Source organism: Tupaia chinensis, unplaced genomic scaffold, assembly GCF_000334495.1.
Source record: "Tupaia chinensis unplaced genomic scaffold, TupChi_1.0 Scaffold000362_1, whole genome shotgun sequence".
NCBI classification, from domain to species: domain Eukaryota; kingdom Metazoa; phylum Chordata; class Mammalia; order Scandentia; family Tupaiidae; genus Tupaia; species Tupaia belangeri.
The window spans coordinates 1763550-1782348 of record NW_006159859.1 but is presented as its reverse complement, the minus strand read 5'-3'; the positions used below and the strand labels follow the sequence as shown (position 1 = coordinate 1782348).

Genomic DNA, 18799 nt, shown 5'->3' with positions numbered 1-18799 from the left:
GTGGCCTTCAGTCCCTGTCCCCGCTAGTTAAAGTCAGGACGCTCTGCTGTGCTGTCTGAGGTTTATTCCAGATTTAATTTCAGATTTTCAGCTGGCACTTTTCATTCCATGTTCCGGAGTTCCTTGTATGCGCATGTATTCTAGCAAGGTGCCTCTTCCCTATGCAGAGATTATTTCTTCTGTTTTGGTTTCTCTTTAGTGTTAAAATGATTCCTCTCTTTTCTACTCTTTTATCACTATGATACACAGATATCCCTGCCCGTGTCTGGCATTGACATGTCTCTAGGAATGGTGGAAACGAGTCTGAAGATCTAGGCTTAGCCCATTTATTTCTCTTCTCGTCTACCTAGTTTTCCTGTTAACCTAATGGCTCGCTTCCTCTCTGTGGGGATGAAAGGTGTAATACACTTCTAAGTCCATGCCTTCTCTTGCAGGTACGATGAAACCTTTGGGGGCCACTGCTCCCGGGATGATGCAGCCTCCGGGCCCTCCACCTCCTGGACCTCATCAGTTTGACCAGAATGGAGCTCGGGCCTCAGGACACCCTCCCCAAAGGTGAGCTGGTTTCAAAAATGCCTCCGAAAGCTGCATGATTATTGGCTGAAAGTTGGCCTCTTTGTAACATCCACATCTTTGAGAAGATAAACCGGGACCAGCAGTTAGCATAATGGCTATGTTGCTGGACTCCCATGTAGTTGACCGTGGTTCGAGTCCCAGACCCAGTGGCTTAAACTCACACCAGGCGCATGTGCGTGTGTGCTCAAGATCCCAAGAGGAGAATGGAGGAGAAGGGATTGTGCTGAGGCCATACCCCCTGGGGATGATTTCTCGCTTTCTCTCTCTCTGTCTTTCTGGCAAGCGCACGCGCCCTATAGCAAAAACCTCTCCAAGAAAAGAGAAAAAGAAAAAAGAAGATAAACCAGTAAACTACGTTAGGACACAAAGCATTTAGAAAAGTGAAGAGGAAAATAGCAATATTGTACAAATTTTAGAATGTATGGGGCTTGGGACCAACACATGGTGTAATGGTTCCGTCATTGGACTCCCATGTAGTCACTGCAGTTCAAGTCCCAGACCCAGAGGCCTAAAATTCATGCTGGATGTGTGTGCCCAAAATCCTGAGAGGAGGATGGAGAAGAAGGGATTGTGGCATGGCCATCCCCTCCCCGGGGTGGGGGGGTGATTTCTTGCTTTCTGTCTCTTTTTCTGTCTCTCCAGCAAATGCAGGTGCCCTATAGCAAACATCTCTCTTTTTTTAAAAAAATACATGTATGTATGCATGTATATGTATGTATACGTGTGTGTGTGTGTGTGTAAGGCACACAGATGCCAGTAAAGTACCCTGAAAAGGCAGGGCTGTAGTAAAAACAACACAGGAAATAAATCTTATTTGTGTTTATAATAAATTGAGGAGGGGAGAAGCTGGAAGCAGTCCTGGAGAAGCCAGAGCATGAGATATACGAAATATTTAGCACCTGCAACCTGTAGGGACCATCCCTTGGGAAGAGAGCCAGCATCACACTTTACCCTTGGAAATCTCATTATTGTTTGTCCTGTGAGGTGTTGCTGTAGAGAACCGTGGTGCCGAGTAGACAGTGTTTACGTTGGAGTTCCTCCTGGGATTACCCAGAGGCTTCATGTTCCAGGTTCCGTCCCCAGGTTGTTAGGCGGAGGGGTCAGGAGAGGGAGTACCTGCCAAGTGTGAATTTGCACCCATTCAGTTACTCTTCGAAGGAGCCTGTGGTCCTTGTTGGTAGAAAATTCTGTCTGGGATATTTAAAAGCATCTAGTTGGTTTTCCCACAGGGTATTTTTGAGTGTAATACTTCCTGTTTGTCATAGTAGCATTAGGCATTGACATGGCAGCTGTGGAAGGCAGAGAGCGGCTTCCTGCAGGAAACAAGACAAACCTACTTTGTGGCAGTGTGACTGTGGTTTTAGGTAGGAACAGGAAGTCAAAGGCCCTGCTCAGGACCTGACCCTCTTGCTCTTCATCTCAAAGGAGTGACAGAAGGGCAAAGGGGGGAAAGAAGAAAGGTGGAGAAAAGTATGCCTCCTCTGGCTGAAGCAATGAACTAGCTAGATACTCGTGCAGGCTTCATTTTCCTCACTCTCGCTGGCCCTCAGCACAGGATCTGGCACAGCAAAGAACATAGACTCAAGAATCAGGACACATTAGGGATCATCAGGTAGCATAGTGGTTAAGGCACTGGACTCCCACACAGCCAACTATGGTTCGAGTCCCAGATCCGGCATCTTAAACATCACGCTAGGTGCCTGTGTGTGTGTGCCCAAAATCCCAGGAGGAGAATGGACTGTGGTATGACCATCCCATTCGGGGAGTGATTTCTCACTTTCTCTGTCAGTATCTCTCTGTCTCTCCAGCTAGTACATGTGCCCTATGACAAAAACCTAAAAAAAAAAAAAAAAAAAAAAAGGACACATTTGCTCATCTTAGCCGTGGAAATTGCCAGCTGGACAAGTTAGTTAACCTCTCTGTGCCATGATTTGCTCATCACCATCGTTACCGTGATAGGTGGTTGTAAGGAATTTGATGATTCACACATGTAAATTATTCTCACGGGGCACAGCGCCCACAGAGGACTTGACACACGTTTGTGGTTATCAATACCTCCTCCCTCAGACAGGCAAAGTTCACAGTCGGTAGTTCATTCTATCTTAGAGTTCAGCCTAGTTACTCATGAAAATTCGATTTAATACTCTTTTCTTACGATTCCCGGGGCAGCACTCATAGATTTTGTCCCCTCTCCTCCACGATTTGCCACAGTTTGAATAGTGAATTGAAAACTGGACATAGGGTTCGAAAGTGGAACAGTCAGAGGAAAGTCTCATGCTCCAGGCTAAGCCTCCACGGTTACCGTGCCTCCTTGCCCTCCAGGACACGTTTCTGTGTGTGTAGTGCAACACCAGGGCAAAGGGCACAGTATGCGTGCGAGTGAGTCACACCGTCTGATGACTGCTTTAGGATAGTTTGTACTTGTGAGTTACATGGGATAGACATTTTGATCCTTCATTTAACTCAACTGTGAAACAGCATCCTTCTGGAAATACACTTAGTATCACAGAGTAATCGTTTGAGGGTTAATTTTAAGTTTTATTTATGGTAATTACTCAATTCGAAATATATGGAAAAAGGTGACAAGATAAAATTAGTGTGTTGTTTTAGAAAGTGTATTCACTTAAGGCTGGCAAAAGGCTGATCTCAGTATTGTCACAGATAAGTGTGGGCCCTTAGGCGAGCCCCTGGCCTTGCTCAGGTACTCTGTTCCTAACCTCTCGTGGCAGTAGGGGACAAAAGGGAAGATATAGCCACTAGGGAAATAATGGCCAGGTTACAGACAGAGAAATTGAAGTTGGGCTACACCATCTGGGAACATTTAATTTTATTTAGAGTTTAAAATAGATAAAATAATTTACAATGTAACTCTAAGGCAGGCTTTAACTTCCTTTGGGAGATTAACTGCAATAGAAATGCCATTTAGATGGTGCCATTGTTTAATGCAAAATAAGGAAAAATAAATGTCCAGTAAGTTCAACCTAAATCAACGGTAAAGCATGATGAAATGCTCAGATTTAAAGATGTGAGCAATTTTAAGGTTTCCTGCTGAGTTGTTTTCTTTCAAGTACTGCTTTGTAGGGAACACGCTGTTCACTTAAAATTATGGTACCGATAATGTTTGTTTTAAAAGTTGGATGGGGACCAGCAGGTGGCAGGGGATTAAGGAGCTGAATTCCCACATGGCCCAAAATGGTTCGATTCCCAGACCCAGTGGCTTGAAAATCATGCTTGGTACATGTGCATGAATGCTCAAAATCTTTAGAGGAGAATGCAAGAGAAGAGATTGTGGTGTGGACATCTTCCCTAGGGGGGACTTCTCACTTCTCACTTCCTTTCACTGCCTTCTCTCTCAAGCAGGCATATGCATCCTATGGAAAAAAGCTTGAAAAAAAATTTTGTTTTGAAGATCTGGGTAGGAAATCAGTAGAATGATTTGAAATAGCCAATTACAAAGCATTTAGCTTTCTTGATTTCTGTCCCATCCATCATTAACTTTGGTATAGTTAAGACAGCTCAGTTTCTCAGTTGATTTCCAAAGCTGGTCCTGTTTTCACATTAGGAATTTGTGTCTTTCTTTTGTTTTTGCTATCTTGACATGTTCACCTTGTGAGTATAGATGTGAGATGATACTATACTATTAATTTTGAGCTCATTAATTAATGATTAGTACATAGTAATAGTCATATTTCTAATGCCTACTAAATAGGCTTATTTGATCTGATCAGTTTTTGTCATTTGTTGTTTGCCATTTGCATCTGAGATACCGTGATATTATTTAACACCCTTTTATTCTCTCTCAGATTTCCAGGCCCTCCACCTGTCAACAGTGTGGCACCCTCTTACACATCGTACCCACCCTCAGCACAGTCGTCTTACGCAAGTCCTGTATCCACTTCATCCATGACCCAGCTGGGCAATCAGCTCAATGCTCTGCAGGTCAACAGCTATGGTAACGGTTCTGTTATTAGTGCTCACTGACTGGCCTGTGTCATGATTATCTTTAATGAGAAACGCTTTCATCACTTTAAAAATAGACATGGCTATGACATGCAATATTAAAGTAGTATGAGAGGCTTTCAAAACATTTGTGGCAAAATGAAGTTAAAGTACAAGTTTCTTTTGGTGCAAAACTTTTTGAAACTTTTAATATTCACTTTTATAATGTTAATTTCCATGAATTTTTTTGAAGATTCCTCCCCAGTATTTTACATATTTTAATTAAATACGTATATTTATACAATATATGCTATATATTACATGTATTCATATAGATCGCAATTAATTTTTTTTCTTTATCATACTTCTGTTTATTTTAAGGTAGTTGAAGTACCCTCAGAATACCTTCCATTCAATTTTGGGACAATAAAAAACAAAAAATGCTGACTTGATTTCACAAATAAACATCAGAAGAGTAAAACTATTTTAAGAAATATGAGAGTAGCTTTAAGCTCATGTTGTTTATTATGGAGAACCAAAACTGAAAATATAATATGCATTGTTTCACAGTGCTATTTTTTCTTTTTAAGAGGTTTTTTGCCTTAGGGTATATGTGTTTGCTGGAGAAGAGAGAGACAGAGACAGTGAGAGGGAAAATAAGGAATCACTCCTCAGAGGGATGGCTATGCTACAATCCATTCTCCTCCATTCTTGGTCATGCATGTACATGCTCCCAGTGTGATTTTCAAGCCACCAGGTCTGGGACTCAAACCACGGTCCACCATGCGGGAATCCAATGACGTAATCGCTACGCCATTTGCTGGCAGATGCCCCCATGGTGCATTTTAATTCTGTGTTTACATCATGGGATGAATGGATGATCACATGCCATGAAGCAGAGAAGGGAAGAATAAGAGTAAAAAGAGTTACAGTCTGAGATTTTCATCATTGGGAATGCTGTCCATTTTAGGAATTGTAGCTGTGACAGAGATTCATTTAGTCAGCCATTTATCACGGAAAAGAATGTTTTCTTAGGACTTAAAACTGATTTTATAAAAGCATCAGTGAAAAGCCCTTAAAATATTTCCTATCTTTTTTTTTTAATTTGTTGGAGTTCTCATGTGCTTACCAGATAGATAGATAGATAGATAGATAGATAGGGGAAGAAAGTCCCCCAGTGGGGTGTGGGTATCACACCTTAATCCTTTCTCCTCCATTTCTCCACCTGGTCATGATTTGGTGCATTCACACACATGTGCTAATCTGTTTTTTGAACCACCCTACAGGATTTGAACTTTGTGGTCTGCTATGTGGAATTTGGCCCGCCTCACTACCAGGCCATGAAGCTGGCCCTATTTTTCTCTCTTTTACTGATTTCAAAGTGGATAAGTCACCAAAGAAGCAACTCGATTGCTCATAATCAGAGAAAGGAAAACATAATCTGGTTTTATAGCAATTTCTAAAATGACTGGAAAGCATGTCAGGGGTCCATTCCTTCTCTCTGGTTATTTCTAGCTAGTTCTGAAATTCATGTGATGCAGTCAAGCACAGGAGGCAAATAATTTATCGAATGTATAAGTGACCTGAAAAATGCTTATGAAATTTTCTTCTGATGATTTTCTAGATTTTGTACTGGATACTTTAATTAATGCATGAACCGGGAGACTTCTAAAAAGCTTGTGGAAACATGGAATTCAAGTATGGGTTTATTTTGGTGCAAAAAAATTTTGAAATCTGTGCACAGTTTTTTTCATATTACACATTTCCATGAAATTTGAAGACCCCTTTTTTTTTATTTATGTAACCAAATTCAAGTTTATCCTAATGTTGTCACAAAAATTATGAATACTGCTTTTACCCATAAAAACGTGTCCAGGGATTAAAGTGCGCCAGATAGCGTTTGTATCCATTACTGAATGAAAGTTTCCATTTGACACCAGACGTAAGGGTGCCTCTGGCTTCAATAAGGCAAACCAGTTTGTCTTCCCTGCGCTTTGTGGCCGGCAGGAAGCTGAGAAATGGTGTTCAGTGGGCCGCTCTTTTTTCTCCCACAGGTTCTCGCATGGCTTCCCCGAGCCAAGGACCCGCAGGCCCTCCATCAGTGGGATCTTTCCCAAGTCCTCCACGACCACCACAGCCGTCCATTTTGCAACCCGGATCTCAGGTTTTGCCACCACCACCTGCCACCCTAAATGGTCCTGGTGCCTCACCTCTGTCTCCACCAACGCACAGGCAGGATGGCCCCCTGGGACCTGCTCCTCCCAACGCCCAGTACCAGCCCCCGCCTCTTCCAGGCCAGGCCCTGGGTGCTGGATATCCTCCGCAGCAGGGTAAGGTGGACAGGGTGCTGGGAAAGCCCTGGATTCCTGGGTGGCAGCCTTAATTGGAAACCACGTTTATTTCCATGTCACTGGGTATCTGTCACTTATTTTTAAGGAATAATCATTTTTCTTTTTTTCAGAGAAATTTTTACTATAGGGCACATGTACTTGCCAGAGAGACAGAAAGCAAAAAATTACTCCCTCCCTGGGGGATGATTATGCCGCAATCCCTTCCTTCTCCTCTATTTTCCTCTCGGGATTTTGGCCACGCTTGCATGCACACATGCTTGGTGTGAGTTTCGAGCACCGGGTCCAGAACTTGAACCATAGTTGGCCACCTAGGAGTCCAGTGCCTTAGCCACTGCACCACCTGCTGGACCCAGGAATGATCATTTTTGAATAGTGGCAAGAGCCAAGAGAAGAGGAACCATATATACTTATATTTGATTCCTGGCCTTGTTTAATAAGACGAAAAATACAACTTGCTTGACCGAACAGGATGATATAGTTGGGGAAGCTTCCACATAGGATTTGGGATTATAGTAATTTTTAAAAAAATTTTTGTCAACAGCCAACTATGGCCCCCCAATGGCAGGCTCACAGCTTTCCTACCCAGGAGGCTTCCCAGGAGGCCCTGCGCAGATGGCTGGTCCGCCTCAGCCCCAGAAGAAGCTGGATCCTGATTCCATCCCCAGCCCAGTAAGTGCTGTCTTCACTCCCACAGTCTCCCTCACTGAGGACCATTCTTCATTCCTTGTTCTCAGAAACTCTTCGTTTTGTTAGTATTTAATACAGGGGGACCTCAAAAAGCTTGCAGAAAAATGAAATTAAAGTATGAGTTTATTTTACTGCAGCACATTTTTAAAATCCATGCATAGCTTTTCAATAATTTGCATTCTCCTTTTTCTTTTCTAAAGAATTACATATTTAATTAATTTATTATTGTTATTATTTTAATTTGCTATAGGGCATGAGTTCTCACTAAAGAGAGACTGAGAATGCACTGCCTGGTCTGGGACTCGAAACACTATTAGCCATGTGGGAGTCCAGTGCCTTAACTACCATACCACCTGCTGGCCCCTCCTCCTTTTATTTTTAAAGTTTCTTTATTTCTTTCTTCCATGAGTGAGAGAGACAGGCATCCCCAATTTGGTCTCTACCCCACCACTCGTCCCAGCCTCAGCCAACCCAAAATTATAGGCACCTATGTGTCTGGTGTGTTCAGGGAGGTGTCCGGATGCAATCAAGAACCTTCCCACATAGGTCAGTCTCTTAGGGCATTGTGTTACCTCTGCATTACCATCTGGCCACTATAATTGTCAGTTTACATGAACTTTTTAATTACCCCTCGTAGAAGTTTGGGCGAATTGCTATAATATTTTCTGTGTAGTAGTCTAGTCAAGTTGTGGAATAATTTAGAAATGTAATTACCACTTACCACATTGTATCTTTGGAGACAGTGCTTTGCAAATTGTAAATGAATAATTTAAAAATGAACTTTTGGGGCCTGAGACAGTGACACTGTGGTAAAACAGTGCTCTGTTAGGCTTGTAGTGTTTTGATTTTTCTCTCTGCTCACATAGTTCTTAGTCTCATCTTTGTTGTACAGTAATTACGTATGGAACACTTTCTGTATCTTCATTTAATAGTAATTCAAATCCTTTGAAATTAGGAAGGCAGAACTGTATTGATGTAAAGGCTGGTTAGGGCTGGTTCTATGGTACAGTGGTAATGTGCTGATCAAGAGTAGCCAGATTCCACATGATGACTGTGGTTCAAATCTCTGACAGGCCAGTGAGAAACATACCAGACACACGCACAAGTGTACAGGATCTGATGGGCTGGAGGACTGAAAGAAAGAGATTGTGGCATGCCCAGACCCTGCGGAAGGTGCTCATCTCTCTCTCTTTCTCCTTCTCTCCCATTATGAGTATGGGCTCATGTGCTCTATCATCACAAATAAGGAAAACAATTAAGAATAAGAAAAAAATAGCTGGGTAAGTCTGTTGCTGGCATTCTATAAAACCAACACTGTCTATGCCAGCTGGGTCTGGACTAGATGGGAAGGGAGATGAGAAGGTGACATTTTAGAATTTGGTAGAAGATGGTTTTCATACTTTTAGTAATTTCTTTAGGAATATTAAAAAGATATATTTGTTTGTTTTTCAAGGTTCCTTATTCCAATCTGTACATCCTTCTTATTTTTCTTTCTTTCCCTTCCCTCTTATCACCTTCTTCTTTTATTTCTTTTTTTTTTTTTTTCCTTGCTTCTTTTTTCTCCCATTAAGAAAAAAGTTAGGGAAGGGAGAAGATAAAGGAGATAATTATTGGATTCCTTCTTGCTTTCTTTTTAACTTTATATTCCTGGATTTTGCTCATAATTTTTATCTGTGAGCAGTTACAACAGAAAGATAATTTTTCATCTCTCATTCTAACTTTTTAATCAAAAAATGTTTTTAGTAGAGAAATATAAAATGTTTCTAAATTAGAAGACAAAAATTAAGGACTTTCATTCCTGTTGGTTTCTGTCCAATAAGCAAAAACCAACAGAAACATTTTTTGCTGTTTGTTTCTTATTTCCCCAGGATCAAGGGTGAATAGGGGAAACCTGAAAGACTAAAGATCAAGAGGGAATATAAAGGGAAAAGTTAAGGCTTCTTTCAGTTATGCATTGTAAGTCATTTCTTCTGAATTTTATGATTTTTAGGCTTTTAGAATTTTTTAAAATTGAAAACTGTTTTTGTATAAAAAGTTTTTAATTTCTCTTCCTAGAAGAAATTTTTTTCCAAAAAAAAGGTTATTATGGTCCCAATGAAAGAATTGGGTAAAAAATAAAGTTATCAGAAGGGCTGAGAGAGTATTACTGAGTAGAATTTAGAAACTCGGTCTAAAATTGTGAAAGTACACAAAAGTGAAATGGAAGACATGGTAAGTTCTCATTGAGGATTTGATCTGAAAGGATTTAGAAAAGGCCCATTTTTGTGTGTGTTTGAATAAAGAGAGAAAGGGAAGAAGGGAGAGACAGAGGGAGAGCAAGCCAGCTAGCGAGCACCTTTTACTGAACATTGTATAGAGTCTTGACTCACTTTAACTTGAGCCTCATATTTTATTTATCAGATCCAGGTGATTGAAAATGATAGAGCCACCAGAGGAGGACAAGTTTATGCCACCAACACCAGAGGCCAAGTCCCTCCCCTGGTCACTACAGATTGTGTGATACAAGACCAAGGTATTTCTTTTTTGTTGTGGTTTTTAAATTTGTTACTTTTTTGTAATCAACTGCACTGACATCTTCAATAATGCTCTTCCTGATGGCAAAGTCTATTATAGCTGCTAAGAGCCTGATTTGCCATTAACCCACATTCAGCGAAGGTACTATCAACTGAATTCTGTTCTGTGTGAAGAGTTCTAAAATTTCTAGTGAGGGATAATGCAATATATTTGCTTATAAAAATTCTTTATTTTAATTTATAGGTTTTCACATTTGTTCTTAGGCTACTCAGGTTGAATTTATTTACAACGCTGGAAGCCTGACAGGGTGGCAGGAACAGAACAGTAGGGGATTAAGTACTTCAGAAGCCAGCAGACCAGATTCTAGCCCCAAAGACATTTTTCCAACAGTTTCTTTAACATTTCATATTCTGTTTTCCACCTTTAAACTGGGATAAGGACAGGCTGAGAGTCCTGTCTCCTAACTCTGTTGCACACCTGCCACCAGTTAAGACACCTGTGGAGCCTCATGTGGGTTTGCTCTACCTGGGAAGGTCTTACTCTATTGTTTATGGCCAGGAAAAAATCCAGTTGGGTGAGGTCTGACATCTGAGATGCCCTTGATATCAATGGTCGTGTGCTCAGTCCCAGCAGTAGAGCACCAGTATAAACAAGCGGTTTGTCTTATCTCATAGCCCTTGAGCCAGTCAAATTGGAGTTTGTAATCCCTTCTTTTCTTTATAATTACTAGGGGGTTACATGCATTCATTTGTCTCAGAGAGCCTGAGAGGGAAAACACCCCTCATGGGGCGTGGTCATACTGCAATCCTTTTCCCTCCATTCCTCAATCCCATCAGGATTTGGGGCACACACACACATGTGCCTGGTATGTTTTGCAAGCCAACAGGGCTGGGATTTGAACTGCAGTCAACCATTTGGGATCCATCTCCCTTAACCACTCTGCTGCAAGGCCAGCCTGGTAACTCCCCTCTTCAGTCCATCCTCTGTGCTGCCTTCTGACCTATCTTTGTGGAGCGGGCAGTGGCACAGTGAAGTAGAAAGAGTATAGACTGGGAGAATCCAGAGCCTCTTACTTCTTTGAACCTCAGTGCCACCCTTGGTAATAGGTGAAGGCCAAGACCTACCCTGCAGAGCCTGTGTAAGAGTAAAGGTGTCCCAGTGTGTGTGTGTGCATGCGTGCACATATTTGAACACACATGTAAGTATGCTTACATCTGAACAGAGGGATTGGCATGTAGAAGGGCTGGTTATAAATTGCAAATAATATATATTGTTGTTACAGACATTAATATGAAAACAATTCAGGTGACTACTTCTCATTCTAATTCTAATATTAATTTGTTCCTCAATACTTACAGAATCAATCCTGACTCATTTAGATGAGTTCATGTTTGGAAAAGCACTTAGAATCTCATAAATAATAGGTTGAACCATACAAAAATACGGATTTTTTTTCCCTACCATTTTGACCTAAAAAAGGGCAATTTCATTTCAACCTAATAAGTATTATGCCAATGTTGCAGTATTTATTCATCTTACTAGATATTTTAAATAAATAGAAAATAAATAATACAATAATAATTAAAAAATGGTATTTTTAAATAACTATAGATAATGTTTAAGACTGTTTCCAGCCTGAAGAATATTCCTAACTGGTCTCACCTCTCACCTGTTTCTTCCTTTATATCTGCCTTAACTGTGCTAAACTCATGCTCCCTCCCTATCTCTGATTCTCACTTTTTTATATTTTCTCTGAAGCAGACTGGCTGTTGCTTATCCACCATCGTACCTCACAAACTATCCAGAACATAATGCTTCAATTCATATTGATTGAGTGCATACATTCAGAATACCTAGCTGCCACTCATTTACTTGGGAATCTCTTAGTTCTTCCAAACTTGATTTTAATTGTTTCTTTGAAATCTTTCACTTTTTTTTTGGCTATAGGGTGTGTGCTCTCACCAGAGACAGAAACAGAGAGACAGAGAGGGAAAGTGAGAAATAATCCTCCTGGGGGTGGGGGTGGGGGGTTGGCAATGTCATAGTCGCTTCTCCTCCATTCTCCAGACTCTTCTCAGGATTTTGGGCACACATGGTCACATGCCTGGCGTATTTTTCAAGCCACCAGGTCTGGGACTCGAACCATGGAGTTGGCCATGTGGGATCCAGCATCACACCATCTGTTGGCCATCCACTTTTAATCATTTTTAACTGTGCAATAAAGCGGCCTTAATTATGTTCACATGCTGTATAGTCATTACTATTGCCAATTTCTAGAACTTTTTTTTTTTATCATTTCAGTGACACTCAGGACCTATTCAGGGCTCCATCTTTGGTCACCTTTTCTTCTTTGGCCATGATTATTGCCTTGGTGGTTTTAGTCTAATTTCATGGCTTCAAATACAATTTTCCCTCTCTCTGAATTTGCCTACTATGTGTTCCTCATTTAAGTGGGAACATATGAATTTGTCCTTTTGTATCTGGTTAATTTCATTTTCATACCATTTTCAAGAGTTTTTCACCTTGTAGCATGTTTCAGAAATACATTCCTTTTTAACGCTTAATTATATTCCATTTTATGTGTGTAACACCGTTTCATTCATTCATGCCCAGACTTCATGCCAGTCTGCAGAATCAGATAACAACTTCCTAAGCATTGCTACTTGACTACCTAACGGAGTTCCCAAAGTGGACATATCCTAACCCAGATACCGGAGCCTCACCCACCCACCCATTATAAACTCCTTCCCTCTGGCAGTCTTCCCCTTTCCAGCTGATGGCGACTTTATGATTTTAATGAATTCCTCATGCCAAAAACTTGGAGTCATTCCTGACCCTCTCTCCTACACACACGTCACGTTTGCACAGCTCATATGTGATGCTGTTAACAAGAGGTCACTGTACAGTCAAGATACAGCCAGAATCTGCATACGTCTGTAACAAAGCTCCTCAACAGCACCTAAAACCTAGTAGATACTCAATAAGTATTTGTTTGATGGTTATATTCTTTTAATCATAATATGTTGTCGTTTCATTTCAAAATGTATTTCTGATAACTTATTTTAGTAATTAAAAAACAGTTTTCATGACTTAGATATTGTTTTGTCATCACATAGGCCAAGAAATAATGCCATTTCATCAAGAAACCTTACATATATAGGTATTAGGTTTATCTCTAACAAAAAATAAAGTATTTTTAGAAAGAATATTCCTATTTTAAGTAGGAATTTCATTTCTAATTGCAACTTACAAGTTTAGAAAAAGTATGCAAATGGAATTATATTTGCCAAAGGTCCACTTACTAATATGAAATAGTTTAGAAATGCTTGGTTTCCCCATAAATGTGTGCACTGACAGAACAAGATGAAGAATTGATTATGTTCCCAAATTTACTTTTTATGTTTTTGTGCCTTTTTGATTTACATCTTCCATTGAATCTAAATATCTTTTAAGTCTATAATGTTAAGGCTATATTAAAATTCTGCTTATGGAAAATAATAATGACAATTAAAACAGTTTTTAAAAATATCTTTGCAGGGACCAGCAGTTAGCGTAATGGCTGTGTTGCTGGACTCCCACGTAGTCCACCGCAGTTCAAGTTCCAGACCCGGTGGCTTAAACTCACACCAGGCGTGTGTGCGTGCATGCCCAAGATCCCAAGAGGAGAACAGAGGAGAAGGGATTGCAGTGTGGCCATCCCCCCTGGGGACTGATTTCTCACTTTCTGTCTCTCTGTCTCTCTCTGTCTTTCTGGCGAGTGCATGCGCCCTATAGTAAAAACCTCTCCAAAAAAAAATCTTTGCAGTAGAATTCAGAGTGTTGTAGATCACAAGAAATTATAGTATACCTATTGCAGAATTGCACAACATCACAACTTTTTTTTTAAATCATGAAGACAGATTTATAAATAAGGTGACTCATTATCTAGAAATATCTATATAAATATTTAAACATTTCCCCCTAAGCCAATTTAAGTATGTCGCTCTGAATGTTTCAGGCAATGCTAGTCCTCGATACATCCGTTGTACGACATACTGTTTCCCGTGCACGTCAGACATGGCTAAGCAAGCTCAGATTCCATTAGCTGCTGTCATCAAACCCTTCGCTACAATTCCTTCAAATGAGGTAAGAATGACATAGTGACCAACGTCACAAGTCCTTCTTTAGTCATTGTTTTCTTATACATTATTCTATATTATAAAAAACTGGAGTACATTTATTTAATTTTTTAAATTTTTTAGGTTTTTGCCACAGGGAGCATGCATTTGCTGGGGAGAGAGAGAGCAAGAGTGAGAGTGAAAGTGAGAAATCATAGTTCAGGGAGGATGGCCATGCCGCACACTGTTCTCCATTTTCCCGAAAACTGTAGTATATTTATATAATGCTAAAACATCTAGTCATTCATTCATAAAGACAAGCTATGTTTTTTGTTTGTTTCTTTTTTGGACTCTGTACTGATGGACTGAGTCATTCTTTGGCCTGCTATACCCATGCACACGTGTGGATCATGTGGACTCTCACAAAGTGACAAATATCATGAGCTGTCTTGAGGCCCATCTGTCCTATTTCAGGGTCCTGACTTCTAGCTGTGCTGTTGATGGATGATGACAGAAGCTACCATCCTTGGTCTTACTACATTTGCTTTAATGCTCACTGGGCCAACATGCTCAAACCCCTACTTCAAGATTAGAAAGTGGGGCCAGTAGGTGATGTAGTGGCTAAGACACTGGACATCCACACGACCAAAACCAGCTTGGGTCCCTGACCCCATGGCTTGAAAATCATGCTGGGCATGTGTGCCTAAAATCCTGAGAGGAGAATGGTGGAGAAAGGATTGTGGTGTGGCCCTCCCCGCTGGGGGCGACTTCTCACTTTCTCTAGCGAGCACGTATGCCCAATGACAAAAACCTGAAACCAACAAAAATATTAGAAAGCATGAGGTAGTAAACCTGCATGTATTGATTTGGAAAGATGTGCTTGCGATATAGTTAAGAGCGAATACTCTGTGGTATACATTTAAAATCTCTGATATTAGGATGCTGTTAATAGATTTGATCAGGACATCCAGAAACAACCTAATTCCATCCTATGCTGTGGCCATTCCTTTCCTGAGATGGCCTTGAGTGATGGCTGCCCACATGCACACAGACACGATAGCAGAGTAAGTTACATAAGAGGTGAGGAAAAGCCCTAGTCCCATCACCGTATTCCAGTAAGTAAGGCTGGACCACCTTGCTGCATAACAGCCAAGGCCACGACTTCTCCCATTATGAATCTGTCTTGGACCTAATGGTCCTTTGATGAAGGCCGATATAATGTCCACATGTCAGCACTGGGGAGGGGAGGAACATCTGCAGGAGAACAGCTTTGGCCTTGTTCTTGGGTTGGTCTCCCAGCTGCTCTGGGAGATAAAATGGTGCAGAGAACAGGAGGAGAGAGCTGTGGTTGGTGGGGTCTGATTTACCTCAGCTGGGGCAAAGGACTGCTGCCCTCTCTTCTTTTTGGGAGTAGAGTGAACCCCATTAGGATAGGACATGGGAGGGCTTTTGAGATGTTCCTCGAAGCCAGTCTTACATTGGTAAGGATTCATATTTGTAAGTTGGATTTACTTTACTTATTTTAAACACACGATGGTCCCAGAAATTCACTGGGTCATTGGAAAATTTATGACATATTTTTCTATGCAAAAATGCATCATGATTTTTCCGATGATGCAATATTATAATGCTTATAAACTCATCTTTTAAAGTACTGTTCTGTTTGTACTTTGAAAAACCACATTGTATGCTATAGAGGTGTGTGATGATTGAATGTAAATAAGAAACCATAACCTTTTTTGAAATGAAGAAATAAAAGAATTACTATCCCTACTAAGAATAAGATAGACCTATTTGTGTTGACAAAGAAATTCTGCCTTTTATATGAATGTAACTATATGTATTAATTTTGAGATGCATACCAATTTCTGAAATGTGAAACTTTTAAACTATGAATCCTAACAGTGAGGAAATACATTACCATGTATGTGCCCAGAAAGACCATGGGTACAGCTTCTCTTAGGAGGTGGGATTACTACAAACATACCCTCCCCTACCTCACTCATCCTGGTGCTGCCCGAATCTTTTTACAGTGATCTTTTATTTCTTTTATCTGAAGATAACATGTCTATCTTGAGAGAAATCTGTAATGTGTTGCCAATAACAAACACTGCAGGGAGCAGCCCTGTTGTGTATCGGCGTTGTGCTGACATGGGGCATCTGCCTCTGATCCATGTTGGTTTGGGCGCACACTACTTGTGCCCAGGAACTTGTACTGTTTCCAGATGTGCTCTCATAAATGCCTCCTTCTTTCCCTCCTCATGAAAAAGCCAGCCTGGGTCAAGAATGCATGGGACATAACAAAACTCAGCAGTCTTCCACACCCAAAAGAATCTGTGACTTTGTTGTGAAATGATTCGTTAAATGCATCCCTGAAAATAAAACCTGGTATTTAGTTTTATCATTTGAAAAAAAAGGTTGGAAACATTAGTGCAAGCCTCCCCAAAATGCACTTATCCATTTCACGAACAGAAATGTGCTATTTTCCAAAGGTGTTTGATTTAGTCAGATACTACCTTCCCACCAGCTCAAGATTTTCCTTTAGTGAAAACCTGTGCTGCATTGTAATCTTTGTGTTTTCCATAGTAATAAATACACGAGGTCCGAGCATGGGCTTATTTTTGGAATCTGACTTAGGGAGAAGCGCTACTTGAGAAAAGAGCACCCTGTTCTTCCACAGCTGCTGGCGCCCCTGCATGCTGGCCAGGTGAATGTATTCGGGCAGCGCTGTTTTCTCTGTTCAGGCTCTTTCTACAGCAAGCCCTTCTTTCATCCTTAAAGAAAGGATTGCCCTGGATATACTCTCTTTAAGAAGGTTTACTGTCCCTTATATAGCAGTGTTCCTGGATTGAATGAAGACATTGTTTATTTCAATAAATGCTTTTATCTGTTGAAGTAGACATAGCTGTAAAAAGTAAAGATGGTAAAACACATGCTAAAACACCAGTAGGAAATTCTTAAAGGACATGTTCTCAAAAATGTCTTCCTCTCTGGGCATTTAACTGAGCCTGCTGTTGGAGAGCCACTAATGCTGGAGAACACTGAGGCTGCCGCTGCATGGATGTCCATGAACATGTGCTACCCAGTCAGTGCTACCCAGTCAGTAGGCCTTCTTCCCACATTCTCTTCTTGGGACTTCCTTGACAATGCCTTGGGTGTTTATTTTTTCTACCTCACAGGCAATAAACATTTTAGTTCCTTTTAAAAATGTTCCTGACTGGGACCAGCAGATGACCAAATGGTTATATCACTCAACTCCCACATTGTTGACCACAGTTCGAGTCCTAGACCTGGCAGCTTAAAACTCACAGTGGGCTCATGTATGTGCATGCCCAAGATCCTGAAAGGAACACGGAGGAGAAGGGATTGTGGTGTGGCCATCTCCTCTGGGGGTGATTTCTTGCTTTCTGTCTCTCTCTGTCTTTCTGGTGAGCACATGCACCCTATAACAAAAATCTCTCTCTCAAAGAAAAAAATATTCCTGACTTGGGCCAGCAGGTGTCAGTTATAGTGGTTGAAACTCTGGACTCCCACATGGCCAACTGCAGTTCAAGTCTTGACCTTTTGGCTTGAAACTCATGCCAGGCATGTGTGCATGTGTGCCCATGAGCCCAAGAAGAGGATGGAGAAGAAGAATTGTGGCATGACCATCCTCTCAGGGAATGATTTCTTACTTTCTCTGTCTCCCTCTCTATCTCTGGCACACACACATGCCCACATAGCAAAAACAAACAAACAATGAAAACAAACAAACAAAAACTCTCTTAAAAAAATAAAATTCCTGACCCCTGATTTGGGGGTTAGTCAAGGCTCAGGCTTGTGTTCGCCTCTCTGCTTTCTTTAGACATCTTATCCCTTCCAAAGACTAAATATCTTCTGTAACAGCTGCTGCTGCTACTGAGGAGGCTAATAATAGTCAAAATTTATAGAGCCCTTGATGAGAAAAAGATTTTTTTAAAAAAAGTACATGTTTCGTCTGTCTCTGGCACAGCGATAATGTGCTGTTAAGAGAAGCTGGAGCCCACATGAGCACTGAGGTTTGGATCCATAGCCCAGGCAGCCAGAAACACAGCAGACATGTGTGTTTACACACACACCCAAGAGGTGACTGAAGAAGGAGATCACAGCATGATGAGGTCCTGGGGAGGGTGCCCTCTCTCTCTCTCTCTCTCTCATACCGTCCTATGGAGGGTGCCCTCTCTCTCTCTCTCATACATGCATGTGTACATACTCCCGCAAGAATAAAGAAAACATTTTTTCAAGGTTTTTTTTTTTTTTTAAACTATTCATTTACTCAGTCTTTACTTATTTTCTCCATCTTTGCTATAAGGAAACTAAAGCACCACGTTAGATAACTCGGTAAGGTCAGCAGCTGCCCAGTAGCACAGGTATGATTCAGACCAGGCAGTCTGCAGAGGTCCTCGACTCCAAATCGCTGTGCTGTCTTTTCTGTCTCCCGTTCGTTCATTTATCCACTCACGTTTACGTCTTTAGCCTTATATTCTCATGTCCAAATGCCTCTCTGAAATCTCTCCTTGGGTTTCTCACAGAAACCTCAAACTCAACATGTCTGAAAGTGAATTCCTGATCTCAACACCCTGAACCTGTTCGTTTCCTTCCACATTTCAATAAATA

General features: G+C 41.0%; 1 protein-coding gene across 1 annotated transcript in view; it reads left to right on the top strand.

Moving 5' to 3' along the window:
- Positions 1 to 18799, top strand: part of SEC24D (SEC24 homolog D, COPII component) — a 97344-nt gene that overhangs the window by 15120 nt on the left and 63425 nt on the right. The window contains 6 exon segments of the mRNA XM_006153094.2: positions 435 to 555; positions 4380 to 4528; positions 6570 to 6845; positions 7408 to 7535; positions 9954 to 10065; positions 14065 to 14192. Of these exon segments, the coding sequence (XP_006153156.1) occupies positions 435 to 555; positions 4380 to 4528; positions 6570 to 6845; positions 7408 to 7535; positions 9954 to 10065; positions 14065 to 14192 (914 nt within the window).